We start from the raw sequence: 14,591 nt of genomic DNA, 5'->3' as shown, positions 1-14,591 counted from the left end.
TTAACAGAAAAAACAGCAGTTTCCATTGGGTCAGTAATCTGCCTTGCTTGCCTGAGACTAAATTTTCTTTTAATTAAATAAATGACTGTTGCAGGCACCCACTGTATGACCTGTCAAAAGCCACTTCTGTTGGCCTGTTAAAAGTTAAGTGTAACCATTATCTGTGAAATGTCATGATGAGTTAAAGAGGAGTTGTCAAGTAGTTGTCAATATGGGTTGCTTTGTATTAGTTATTACTTTTCGTAATTAGCTGCAGAAGTGTTAAAATGTATAACAACTTGTTTAGATTCTCTGCAGTCTATTAGGATACACACTGGATTTTCTGAAGCAAAAGCATCTGTCCTTTGTTTAAAAGCTCTGCCTTTGGGCGATAATGTAGGATGCAACATAGGACAAATTGGTAGTTTTTCAACAAAAGAAAGAAGCATAATAATCCCAATATTTTGCTATTTTACATTGTTTACAGGCTATATTGCACCTGCATGCTTTGCTTAATCTTTTTAAAAAAGATTGACAGAAGCTTATTAACATATCCCACTGAAAGGGAAATTAAATAAAGTGTTTATCAGCATGAAATTACAACCAAGCTTTAACAAAGAACAAAGAAAAAACAACACAACCATATTATTAATTATTGAAAACAGGCAAGTTTGAGTCTTAACAAAATTTTATCAATTAATCATGTCAAAAACAAATAATAATAATAAAAACTTATTAATCTACTTGGCTGATGTATCTCAGGATATGTTCAATGGAATGGATCAGGTCATTACCAAAACTATCACTAAGTAATGTTGTTAACCCAATAATAAATCAATTGGTATGTTGCGCAGCAGTTAGTCTGAGTTTTTTTTTTTTCTTCTTTTTTCTTTTTTTTCTGTAAAAAAAAAAAGCATAAGCCTTAATAATAAGGAAGCGACAACGAAACTTTTTTGGTATGTGTGAGCACAGGCACGTTCCACTCTGACAGCGAGTAAGCCCTGCGCATGCGCAGACGCTAGCTCGGAACTGTAGCAGACTTGCTAAGTTAAGGTATCCGGCTCGGCCTTCCCGTTCTGCAGCACTAGATAGTTCCAGCAGCACTGAGCCCATCCGCTGTCCAGCAGTATGTTTAGATCTGCTCTCCGTCTCTCACTGTCCGGTGCCCGGAGCTTAGCACGATCACGACCACAGTACTCAGGTAATTACTGACAGGTTTTTAATGAAACATGTTTTAGTCACCACCTTACAGTCAACACTTTCTTTAGAGCGCCCGATTTCTAGCTGGTATGCTAACCATGGTTAGCCATTCAATGTCAAGCGCTCGCATTCTTCTGTAATGCTTCACATTAACTAGCCCATTCTCTTAAAGAATCATAAAGTGCAGTTTGGTCGTTCTTATCTACATGTAAATTTAATATCGACGTTCATTTTGTACTGTGTCCTTGTAATGACCCGGTGAGAGTACGAGGCCCGGCTAAAGCAGATGTGTAAAAGCTAGCTCACTGTAGCGCTCTGTCCTTGTTTAGATTGTCCTTGCGCAGCAATCCAAGTTCACTATACATTTCGTAATTAAACAGTACTAAAATACATATTATAGATTTAACGGCAACACGATCGGTGTATTTAAATGTATTATTAATAGTTCATTTTTGCCTAATAAAGTGTACTAACCAGCTTCAGCAGGCAGTCCGCTAACGTTACCATTTGCTCTAAATTGAGCTAACATATCCGTTGTGCTACGGCTAACCTAACTGTAAGCCACACGTGAAGCACACATTGTCACTGACCGCCATTAAAATATTACTTATGTACTGGTGAAATAGTTAAAATCTTCTTACTAAAAATTTCAAACGTGTGCGCTAGAACAGCTAAAGCTGCAATAGGTGAACCCGTTTTCTAAAGTATAGTGTGTGAGGAAACCGGTTCATAGTCCAGGAAAACCTAATTCGACCTATTTATATATTAACTAAACACTCTTCATAATGCATCATTACATCAAATTGACCCAACTCGATTAAAATACTTCTGCGGTTTCTCTCAGTGCAATGTGTATGTAGTAGGATAATTATTTAACACATTTATTTTAACCTTTTAACTTTACATGCTTATTATAAATCAAAAAAGATGTCGTGGTATATTAAAGTTTTTCCTGGCAGTATTAGTGTAGTTATTATATGATGGTAAGCAGAGTTCTACCTGTATATTCGCTGATCAGCCATAACATTAAAACCACTTCTTTGTTTCTACACTCACTGTCCATTTTATCAGCTCCACTTACCATATAGAAGCACTTTGTAGTTCTACAATCACTGACTGTAGTCCATCTATTTCTCTACGTACTTTTTTAGCATGCTTTCACCCTGTTCTTCAATTGTCAGGACTCTCCCAGGACCACCACAGAGTAGGTATTATTTAGGTGGTGGATCATTCTCAAGACCTTCATCAGTGGTCACAGGCCGCTGTTGGCTGGATATATTTTTGGTTGGTGAACTACTCTCAGTCCAGCAGTGACAGTAAGGTGTTTAAAAACTTCATCAGCGCTGTTGTGTCTTATCCACTCATACCAGCACAACACACACTAACACACCACCACCTTGTCATTGTCACTGCAGTGCTGAGAATGACCCACCACCCAAATAATACCTACTCTGTAGTGGTCCTGGGAGAGTCCTGAACATTGAAGAACAGCATGAAAGGGGGCTAACAAAGCATGCAGAGAAACAGATGGACTACAGTCAGTAATTGTAGAACTACAAAGTGCTTCTATATGGTAAGTGGAGCTGATAAAATGGACAATGTGTGCAGAAACAAGGAGGTGGTTTTAATGTTGTGGCTGATCAGTGTAGATTTGCATTTGTATGAACTTACCATACTAATCATATTTAATAAAGAGGCAGTCAGTTTACTGTAGCTGACAACATTAGTGTAGTAGTTATACAATGGTACACAGTTTACCTTTTAAAATGGGCCAGACAATTTCTGCAAAAATACTAACATTACACACAGATTTTGCATGTGTGAGTTTAATATGCTGTCAGACTCCATACTGACAGCTAACAGTTTACGCTTGTGATTTTAATGAGAAATAATTTAGTAGTTCATGTTTATAAATAATACAAGTGCATAAACAGGTTCCACCTGGACTTTAACAGTAGTGCTCATTGATAGATGATAGAGATATATAGCTCTGCTTTTGGTTCAAATCCAGTATCAGCTGCTGGAAATTAATTTAAATTAACTTTTTTTATCTGACAGCATTAATCAAACAAGGACTCTCGGGTAGTGGTTAATCATTAACTTCTCCAATACTGACACTAAACAGCTTTCCTTGTGATTTTAATCTTGAACAGTTCTGTCATTCGTGATTTTTAATAATATAAATACATAAAAGATTTTTGCTGTTCAGATTAGAACTACAGCGCTTTTTCTGAATGCTTTTGAACATTAGCTAGTGCATGCTTACTTGCTGTGTAAATGTGAGTCTCAAATTAGGATATTAAGTCATAGTGGTAGGTTTTACAAAATCTGTTTTTACGCAGGTACTTTTATAGTATTACCTTCATACGAAAAGCTACAAATACAAGTCTTGTAATAACCTGGACTTGCTGACATGCTGTGAATGCATGTAATTGACATGACGCTTATCATTTGCATGAGCACAGGGGACATTTGCTGTTTTGCACAGTTTGGTTGGCTGGTAAAACTCAACCAACCAACCAACCAACATTCATGCAGCTGCCCAGCCAGATGGCAGAGCTGAGACTCAATACAATGTATTCGAAATCCCAGCTCTGGTGTGCTAGCGTGTTGTACCACTGTGCCACCTGAGCGGCGGTCCTGGATTTTCTAATTACTGGTAGTTAGCACAGCATAAAATGTAACTGGATTGTCAATTTTTATATTTAATGCCTAGGCAAAGGTGGCAGGAAATCTGTAGGACCTGTACTGGGATTTAAATGTTTCTGCATTATAATATGAGGGTTTAAATATTTAGCATTTTGGGATTAGCCTAGCTATATTGCAGGTAACAAAAGTAGGTGCCATAAAACACAAACCTACCAGGTTTTGTATGGGTTCTCCCATACAAGCCCTCAAGCACAGATGCCAAATGACAGAGATGGAGTCCAGATTACTGAGCTTAATCTGCATTTATAAAAACAGTACGTATTGCATTATTTAACATCCATACTATTATGTTCAAGGTCTCACACAGTAATGACCTTTTACAATCCTACATGCCATGACACATGATATATTGATAGCTCATACTTCTGGCTATTTAGAGGAATCAGTCACCCTTCCTGTGACCTTAACTAGAATCTTGGCCTTGGTGTGACAAAGCATGGATTTCTTGTTTTATTATGTTAATATGTTTAATTTGTATACATATATTAGTGCGAGATATCACCCAGCTCTTTGAGATGATTTAGTCAGTAAACCCGGTTTATCTAGGCTTGGCGTGTTACTGTTGGTCTGTTGTTTTTTAACGGTAATCATGCAGTGCTGCTGTGCAGGTGAATAATTTCCTACTATCCAGTCACTGTATGAGTAGAACTAGCAATCATTGACCTGTGACAATGACCATTTGTGACAATTGATTTGTCTCAATATGGTTGGATAAAATAATAGCACCTATTAGGTCCTAAAAGAGCATAGTAATGTGGTTTTTGTGTGTTTTTTTAAAATTTTTTATATGACCACCCAGTAGAAAGTGCTAACAAAATATTTTTGGAACCAACATGTTGGCAAGCGTCATCAGCTCAGTTCCTTGATCATCTATCCAGTTTAGATATTTCTAATTCTCTATCACATGACAGTCAGTAATCATTACAGTCCTACCTGGGAGGTTTTAAAAATTTTACCAACAGGTTCATTTTAAAAAGCCTCATTTTATTTAGCTTGTGTCTGAAGCGTTTTTCTATGATTCAGTGTGAAAGTGCATTTGCACTTATTTGGTATTCATGTTTGGAACCAGTTAATGAATCCCAAGATTATAATATGATTTGGACCCTTTTAATGCAGGATAGTGTGTGAGAATATGTATGTTTAAATAATGTCCTGTTTTCCCCATCAGCTCCTTTAGCTAGCCGCTGCTACTCTTCTCATGGCAAACAGGAGACGGACGAGGAGTTTGATGCCCGCTGGGTTACCTATTTTAACAAACCAGATATTGATGCTTGGGAGCTGAAGAAAGGTAAGCCACGTTTATTTGAGTCGTTTTGCTGTGTAATTTTCTGCTAGTAGCAAGTAAAAGAAAGAAAAAAAGATAGTAACCTATTTTTCTTGATAAGCATTTATACTGACATAATGGTTTTGGAATGCATCCAGAAATGTTATTTGTACACACTTACTGGGGTGGGCGATATAATATCGTTCACGATAATGCCGGTATAGTTGTAAACTTGATATGATTTTTGCCATATCGCGATATTGTTAGCAAACGCGCGTCACTCGCTCTCAAGCGCGTAACAGTGAAATAATGGCGACCAATGCGGAGAGTAGTACCGGAGTTAGCACTGAGGATGAAATAGTCCCTACAAGGGGAGCTATATCACTAGTGTGGAAGTTTTTCGGATACAGAAGTTCAGACTCCAAACAAACGACTGTAATTTACAAAACGTGCAAAAATACTGACGACAAACGGTGGCAACATCACATTTATTTCAGCACCTAAAGCAAAAGCACCCGCGTGAGTACGAGGAGCGTCAGTCACTGCGTGAGTCCGAGAATGATGTGAGGACAAAAACTGTCAGTGAACGAACATACAATACACAGGTTACCATCTGAGAACGTTTAAAACACAAAAGCGCTAAGTGGAATGCTTTCCTTCACGTATGAGCATGGAAACTGAATCACTGAGTCAGTGAGTCAGAAGCGACTCTCTTCAGATGAATTATTTATTGGAATCGAATCAGAAAACTGTGCTCTTATCTGTGGTGAAGATTCATTCGTGTTGCTGACTCTGTGGGCAAACAACTCCGATTCAAGAGATTCAGATGTATGAACCAATCAGAGCTTCGAATTTAGACTTTGGGTGGAATTTCAAGCTCTCTCTTCATTCGTTGTTGTAAAATTGACAGACACGATTTCATTTTGCAATGATAGCAAATCATGATCAAATATTAAACTTTTTCGTGATTTTTTTGATGCTCATTTATTTGAAGTAAAACGGAGCAGAAATGTGATTGTTAATATTAATACAAATACAGCCTGTAATAATTCAAAATATAAACAGTGTAATTAGTCAGAATTTATCAGAACTACAATGTTTTGTATTTTTAAGAGAACTTATAAACAATATAAGGTAAAATACGGGTGGTGGCCTGCCATTGTACTTCAAGTTTACATTATATTGTATCGTGTACAGTATATCACCACTTCTCAAAAGCATATGGAGATATGAGTTTTTTAGCGTTTTTTTGTTTTAATGTTATGGCTGATCAGTGTATGTGATGAGATTTGATGAGGCAGTTAATTTTTTATTAATTTGGCAGTATTTTTGGTAGAGATGGGACGATCGATCGGCTACGAATCGGTATCGGCCGATTTTTAATCAAAATATGCTATCGGCGATCGGCCGATATTTCCTAAAAGTAGCCGATCCGATCGTGTGATCTATAAAGACCACGTTAAGTTAACAGCTCAGTGGATTGATCCAGACTTTGACCTACAAAGCACCAACCATCACATCACCATTCATCAACAATCGTACAGAAACCATCGTGAAAGCTCTTCATGACCTAAAATAACATCATTAACGTTGTGCATCGTACATACGATGTAATTTTGCTGATTGAAATATTTACTTTAAAAAGATAATTCAACCCGGTCACATCTGAGTCGATTCTATCAGCACGTTATATAAACTCCTGGTTCACTTTGGTCAATCGTGAGCAGTTCTTGTGATGTAGATGAGAACAGAAAACGTTACAGAGCCAATCAGAGGCAAAAGTTTATTCATCACCAAATTCGTTAGTTCAGGATCATCTGCTGAACTTTTAGAAAACTTTTAGCTCCTTAGACGGAACGAGTCTGACTCGGTTACAGATCTGTGGTAATAGCAGTTTAATTAAGCTTTTTAATGAAGCTTTTTAATGTAAGAGAGTCACACAGAATGTTCTGTAGTAGTTGGTGTTTATTTAAAACCACGACATTTAATTAATAACAGTAAACACGGAGAGATAACTGAGAAGAGAAACTTACGCTTCGCGAAAAATGAATCGACTCGTGAATCACTAAGCGATACAGTGAACAGATCATTTCTCTTAAAGGCACAAACACACACGCGCGCGCGCTGCTCCGGTTTATCTTCACTGTAAGGCTCTTTTTAAGGTTTTTCAGACTGAACTGGATAACATTAAACCTGCGTGTGTGTGTGTGGTCAGTTACACTAATGAAATATGTCTCCTGTGGGTAAAAAAATAATTGTTTGATGTACTTTATTTACTGTTAAATCCCCCCCGATCGGAATCGGCTATCGGCCGATATCCCTGAAAGGAGATCGGAATCGGTGCCAAAAACCCCGATCGGTACATCTCTAATTTTTGGTAGTGTGGAAGAGGGGGGTACATATAGGTGTCCAATGTGAACATTTCCTTTAAGGTTTTGAATACATAGCACTATTTACTAATAAACAGCAATAACCACAGTTCCAGTTGATTTCACTGTACTAAATGTCTGTGTCTCTTGTATTTTAGGTATGAATACTCTAATTGGTTATGACCTGGTACCTGAACCCAAGATCTTAGATGCAGCTCTGAGAGCCTGCCGAAGACTAAATGACATGGCCAGTGCCATCCGTATTCTTGAGGCAGTCAAGGTTTGTAAAATGTAGTTATTTAAGTTACTGTAGTGTTTCTGTAGACTTTTATTTCTGCTTCAAAACATGCAGGTTGCTGGGTAGTTTGAGGGTTTTTTCTTCTTTTTGCACAAATCTTTATAAACTCTGGAGACTGTTTCTGACATAATTAAACCAGCCTGTTTTTGCACCAACAACCAATAATTTTAATGTTGTCAAGTCAGTCCTGACTCCTGGCAACTAGATGGATAGTATTTCTCCAGAACATCCTGTCTTATGTTTGGTCAAATTCACTCAGATTACAATGTGTTTCCCCACTCTGATGTAAACAGCTAAAGCTCCTGACCAGTATGTGTATAATTTATGCATGATGCTGCTGCCATGTGACCAGATGATAATACATTAATAATTACTTTAATGAGCAGGTGGTCACGTTCCTAATAAGGTGGCAGATGAGTGTAAGGTTTTAAATAAAACAGTGTAATCATAAATTACTGCTATTTGTATGACGATCTTCGACCAAAATTTTATGATCAAGTCCTAGTCTAATAATAACTGTTTCAGTAGTCTAATTATTACTGTACATAATGTATTGGCATTTTATCATTTCTTCTACTTTTAGAAACATTCTCTTTTCGTTAATACATTTTATGTTTTAATTTGTCACAGGACAAAGCAGGTCCACACAAAGAAATCTATCCTTATGTTATCCAAGAGCTCCGTCCCACACTTAATGAGCTGGGTATCTCCACACCTGAAGAGCTTGGCATTGACAAAGCATAGACTTCTGCCATCATGGTGAGTGTTGGCACATGCCAATATAAAGTCAATTGATATTTGTCCAAATACAACTTAGAGAATGAGTGTGTTTTTTTGCATATTGTAAATGTTGTGTGTGAATATTTTAGGAAATGTGAAGAATAAAAAACGTTTATTAATAATAATTAATTATTTGTTTATTTCTAGGAATTTGTTTAAATAAAATACTGAGCACATTAAGTCTTTTGCATTATGTGCTACTTATGAGAGTCATTGATGGCTGTGGATTGTCTTTGTTACGTGTTCCTTTTAAAATCTAAAAAATTGTGAAGCCATCAAGTTTTTTTATTTAAATTAATTGTAATATTTTCAGTTCATAGTCAGTAAAATCAGTTAATCAGTGGTTAATTAGTGGTTATGGTACTGGACTAGTAATCAGAAGGTTGCTGGTTCAAGCCCCACTACTGCTAGGTTGCTGCTATTGGGTCCCTGGGCAAGGCCCTTAACCCTCAATTGCTCAAACTGTATACTAGGGCTGGGCGATATATCGAGATTTTATAAAATATCGATATATTTTCATACGCGATATAAGATAAGACAATATCGCGTATATCGATATAGATGTTGCGTTCCAGTTAGATCCGACAGTTCGTCTTTCTCTTCTCCCAGTTTGTCTCTGCACATGTTCACCTGCCCCGCCCCTCTCCCTCACTGAACACAACTCGCCCCTCCCCACCGCTTCACCAGTAATTCCTGCAGGCAGCGATAGCATGGAGACGGATAAAGACATGACAGAAGCTATCGAAGAGGAGCTGCTTACTAAAATGAAAAATAATGACTCTTTTTGGAATTATTTGGAGATGGTTCGAATTCAAAGTGTCAGATGAGCAGCAGAATAATGTATTCTGTAGAGAACGCCGAAAACAAGTCCAGACAAAAGGTTCCAGCTCCGTGTACCTTTGGTCATTCGTTTTCACTTCAAATCCCAAAGTTAAAAAACAAGAAAACGAGTCGTTATTCGTTTCAAAAACCAATACAAGGGCATGCACACGCTGACATGCACGTATTTACTTCACATTAAGTGTTGAGAAAGTAATAATAACGTAGCGGTGCGTCTCCTGTTGTTCTGACTCTTGTGTTTGTATATGTGATGTGCATGTACTTGCTCTATCTGTAAATACAAACATTATGGGGAGTGATTTCTGTACTGGATGTTGTACGTGGTTGTGTTAGTTTATACTGGACGATCGCCCGACGTCCGACACATCATTTATTTATTTCTCTTCTATTATAGTATTTCTTGTTGTCGGCCAATAAACAACCAAACATTATTAAATTGCATGAACTAACTCTGCAGTAAACAAGGAGCAAACAGCAATTAAACAACAAATAAAGCTGTTAAATAATAATAAAGTGCATGAAGCAGAACGCTGATTAAAATGCATTAAATGTTGTAATAGTTACACAGTAACATGAACGATTAGTTCTGCCTGTATTACAGAACTGAGTTCTATACGGTAAAAAATTTTTTTATGTAAATGTTATGGCGACATATACATTAAATAATGTATAAAGTCCAAACATTTGGGGGTGGGGTGGGGGGTTAACAGGGTTTTACTTTTAATGTTACACAAGCTCAGCCGGAAACCGTGTCATTCCGACATCTTCCCTACACACTCGCTCCCTGCGCCCTATAGTACACTTAACATTATTAAAGGACCAGACAATATATTTGTAATTCACATTACACAACAGGAGATACCTTAGAAAACAACTTTTTTTTTTTCTTAGAATAGCTCTTTTTTTTTTTTTTTTTAAGGAAAAATAATTCTTGTGTGAAGCTTCCCCAGCATGAATATTAATAAAAGTGCCTGTAAAAAAAAAATTGGAACATGTAGCTTTGTCTTTTTGTTATTACCTTATGGGATAAAAAAATATCGAGATATATATCGTATATCGCCGTTCAGCAAAAAATATCGAGATATTATTTTTGATCCATATCGCCCAGCCCTACTGTATACTGTAACTGTAATGTAAGTCGCTTTGGATAAAGGCGTCTGCTAAATTCCGAAAATGTAAACTTTATTTATTAGAATGACTGTGTGGCTTTGCTGAATTGGCGTTTTATATATTACTTAAGCTTCTTTCTTCGTAATAGTAGTATAATGGGAGAAAGCTTGGTTGCAAACTGTTGTTTTTATTTAAGATATGCTGTTACAGTGAACATGAAAACTCATGCACACACTGATTTCATTACCTTATCAAAGTTAAATCTTTACCCACACTCATTCACATGTTTTTACTAATCAGTCAATTAATTAGAAGCAACTTTGCCTGGAGTCATCTTTTGCCTGTACCATGACATCAAGTAAACTTAATTATTGCCATGAATCTTTGTGTGTTCCAAATCCACAATGTGATTTCTGATTAGAAACAGGCATGCAGTGGTGCAGACATCCCTGACAAACATTTGTATGGACAAAATTAAAAATACCTGTATACAACACTTTCATACAAAAAAAAATGCAGGCTGCAAAACATGATTAAAATTGACTGAAAGATATTTTAAATAGATACTTTAATATGTTGTGAGTTTGTAGTAAAAATGCATGAGAAAGTATTTAAGCTTTTAGTATATCCTATTAGTTACTTAATTTGCTTATGTTCATAAGATGTTAATTATAATTGTACAAGTGAATGGAAATATGTCAATTCATTGTAACATGAGCATTTCTTTGTTTCATCTCTGACAGAATCTTCTGAGGGACCGTGGCCATTGTTGGGACTGTCTGGACCTCCGTACTTGAAGTCTTTGCCTCATGTCATGATTTGTGTGTACTATTTAATTGGCCTGTATAATGTTCTTTTGTTTGTAAAATAGTGGTGGACCTAATAAAGGCACTTATATCTTTACTTGATTGTCTTGTCTATTAAAATCTATTTATAGTTTACCAGTATACTAATATTAAGGTACAGGAATAAATGCTACTGCTCTTTCACCACTAGGGGAGGCTGTCGAGTACTTGTGTCAGGTTATAGGTACCTCAGTTGGATGTTCATTTAGAAGCCTTTTTGCATGCACATTGTAGTCTAACAAAGCACGCACATAAGTTTTTTTTTTACCTGAATAGCTACAATCAGAACAAAGTAAACACAATTTTGTCAAATGGGAATATTAACAGTATCCATTACTGGTTCGTTACAACTACTGTAAAGGTCAGAACAAAAACTGATTACATAATGTAATGATAATAAAGAAAATTAAGCCTTTTTGATTCAAGTTGAAAATTGAAATTACAAAATGCATTTCTGCATCTCTATTATATTAATAAAAATATACTTGAGCAATGTAAATATATGATATGCCTGCATAAGATTGTTGATTTTTTTTACACACAGCTTAGTTTAGAAAAACCACCTTTGTTAATTTATTAATTTAAAACTAATTTTAATAATAGTCAATGCACCACAGAGATACCTGGGCTCTTCATGATCATATAGCCAGTCCTCTTCATGTTTTAATATGAAATTTTAAAAGATTTTATTATATTGAGTAACAACTGTTCATAACATGGTGTATGCTGCTGTATGGCCATGGGGAAAAAAAATCATTATTTTATATAATAATTTAATAAAAATTATTATATTATAATAATTATATTATAATTTTTTATTATAATAAAAAATGTAAGAAAACAGGACGAGTAACCACTATCTGTATTATGACACTGGCATAAGCTAGCTGGTTTATAAATAATTAGTGAATTAGTTTGGGGAATATAGATGCTAGATATAGATGGAATATATCGTTAGTCCTGTCTATAGACTGGAGTCGAGAAAAAACACTGCTATTTTTAAAAAATTATTCTGACCTAAATGACACTTCCTCTTTGCCAATTATTAGATGATGCATCCTTTGTTTTCTTAACATTATTTCACTGGAATACACCAATAGTATGTTGGAAAGGAAGTAAACGTTGACTCATTAAACCTTGTTACTCTTTACAGTGCTATGAAGTAGCACTAAGTATTTGCCCTTCACCCGATTTCTTTTATTTTTGCTCATTTGTCACATTCAAATGTTTCAGATCTTCCATCAAAATTTTGTTAAAATTAAAGCTAAAAAAAGCGTTTAAAAAACGTTAAAGATGTGTTGAGTAGGCAGAAAATTCAGCTTTTCAAATTAGATTCATTTCAAACCTATAACACCCATGTTAAAAAGTTATAGTCCTACTAAACAACTGCAATCAAACATTTGCAGTGAGTCTTTTACATTGCTGTGAAGAAATTTTGATCCACTCTTTGTTGAGGAAATGTTTTAATTTTGATGCATTAATGGGATTCAAGTCACTCCAAAACCATTTCTTTTAAACCATTCACAGGTGGACTCGCTTTTGTGCTTATGATCATTGTCCTGCTGCATAACCCACCTGCACTTAAGCTTTAGGTCACAAACTGACATGCAGATGTTCTCCTTCAGGATTTTCGAATAGAAAATAGAATTTATAGTTTTGTCAAGTATGACGAATCATCTGGGTCCTGCAAAAGCAAAGCAGCACCAGACTATCACACCACCATGTTTGACTTGGTATAATGTTCTTTTACTGGAATGTAATATAAACTTTACTCAAGAATGCTACCCTTTTTGGGGGTCATCTAGATTATTTATTTATTTTGCAAATGTGAGACAAGCATTTGTGTTTGTGGTCAGCAGTGGTTTGCACCTTGGAACACTCCCATAGATGCTATTTTTGCCCAGTGCCTTTGTTATTGTTGAACGGTGTACATTAAACCTAACTGAGGCAAGTTAGGCCTGCATTCTTCAGATGCTCGCCTTGGTTCTTTTGTCACCTCCTGGATGAGTCATTGATGCGCTCTTGTTGAAATTTTGGTAGGCCGGCCACTCATGGGAAGGTTCACCACTGTTTTAAGTTTTCTACATGTGTAGATAATGGCTCTCACTGTGGTTCACTTGAGTCCTAGAGCCTTAGCAATGACTTTCTAACAGTTTCCGTACTGATAGATTTTAAGTACTTTGTTTTGCTTGCAAATTTGAATCTCTTTAGAATGTGACTTTGTGTTCTGCTTGTTCGGGTTTTATTTAAGTGATGTTTAACTTTAATAGGTATTAATAGGTAATCATGCCTGGGTGTAGGTGATCAAATTAAACCCAGTTGTCAACTGCATTTGGTTAACTGGATATTTAATTGCTTGGGTGGATTACTTTTTCACATAAAGCCAGGTAGGGCTAAACAGCATTTTCCTTCAATAAATAAAGTCATAAAAAATCATTTTGTGTTTGCTTGGATTATTTTATCTAAAGGTTTGATGATCTTAAACATACGTATTATCTAAAAAGTGCCAAATATGCAAAAATAGAAGAAATTAGAATTGGCGAATACTTTTTTTTCTACAGCACTGTATATTTCTAAGTTTCTTGCTGTTAAAGCTTTACATTGACAGTGTCACAGGGGTGCTCATTTAAGCTTATTGTTTATGGGTTTGAATCTTTAAAGTAGTTACCACAAGAGCTTCTTCGAGATATAGTGTTGCCTAACAAAACAGCATTTGTCTGTCTAATCAAGTTTCTCTTCCCTAATACTGGTCTTTCGTTGGTTTAAGTTGGAAAATGCAGGTTTTGTGATTGATGAAGACCAGCAAAAATTACCTTAACATGAACCTGTTTGCTGGTGTGTTTTATGCTATTTTAATGATTATTATTGACCAGCATTGGTTGTGTTTTTAGGTTTTAACTATTACTATTTGTTGAGGCTTCATGCTGCTTTTTACTGGTCACCGGTCAGCATTTGTTGTTTTTATGCTGTTCTTTTCGTAATACTGACTAGCATTCATTGTCTTTTTAAGCTGGGTAAGCCGTTTTTCTGCTGCTCACTGACTACGTAGTATGTGTTGTGTTTTTATGCTGATTTTTGCTTGGCACAGACCAGCATTTGTTGTGTTTTCATGCTGGTTATGATGTTATTTAGTATTTATATATGTATTTATTTTTTTAATGTGTAACCAAATGTGTATTTATTTTGTTTTTATGCAG

General features: G+C 35.9%; 1 protein-coding gene across 1 annotated transcript; it reads left to right on the top strand.

The window, feature by feature from the left end:
- The first annotated feature begins 1,030 nt into the window (after positions 1–1,030).
- Positions 1,031–11,452, top strand: LOC134310891 (cytochrome c oxidase subunit 5A, mitochondrial). Its single transcript, XM_062992623.1, has 5 exons — positions 1,031–1,180; positions 5,057–5,176; positions 7,680–7,801; positions 8,450–8,578; positions 11,293–11,452. The coding sequence occupies exons 1-4, from the start codon at positions 1,108–1,110 to the stop codon at positions 8,561–8,563; spliced, it is 429 nt and encodes a 142-aa protein (XP_062848693.1). The 5' UTR covers positions 1,031–1,107; the 3' UTR covers positions 8,564–8,578; positions 11,293–11,452.
- The last annotated feature ends 3,139 nt before the right edge of the window (positions 11,453–14,591 follow it).

This window comes from Trichomycterus rosablanca, chromosome 1 (assembly GCF_030014385.1).
Source record: "Trichomycterus rosablanca isolate fTriRos1 chromosome 1, fTriRos1.hap1, whole genome shotgun sequence".
In the NCBI taxonomy this organism is placed as follows: Eukaryota; Metazoa; Chordata; class Actinopteri; order Siluriformes; family Trichomycteridae; genus Trichomycterus; species Trichomycterus rosablanca.
The sequence above is the reverse complement of the archived record's forward strand: the minus strand, read 5'-3'. Positions and strand labels throughout refer to the sequence as shown.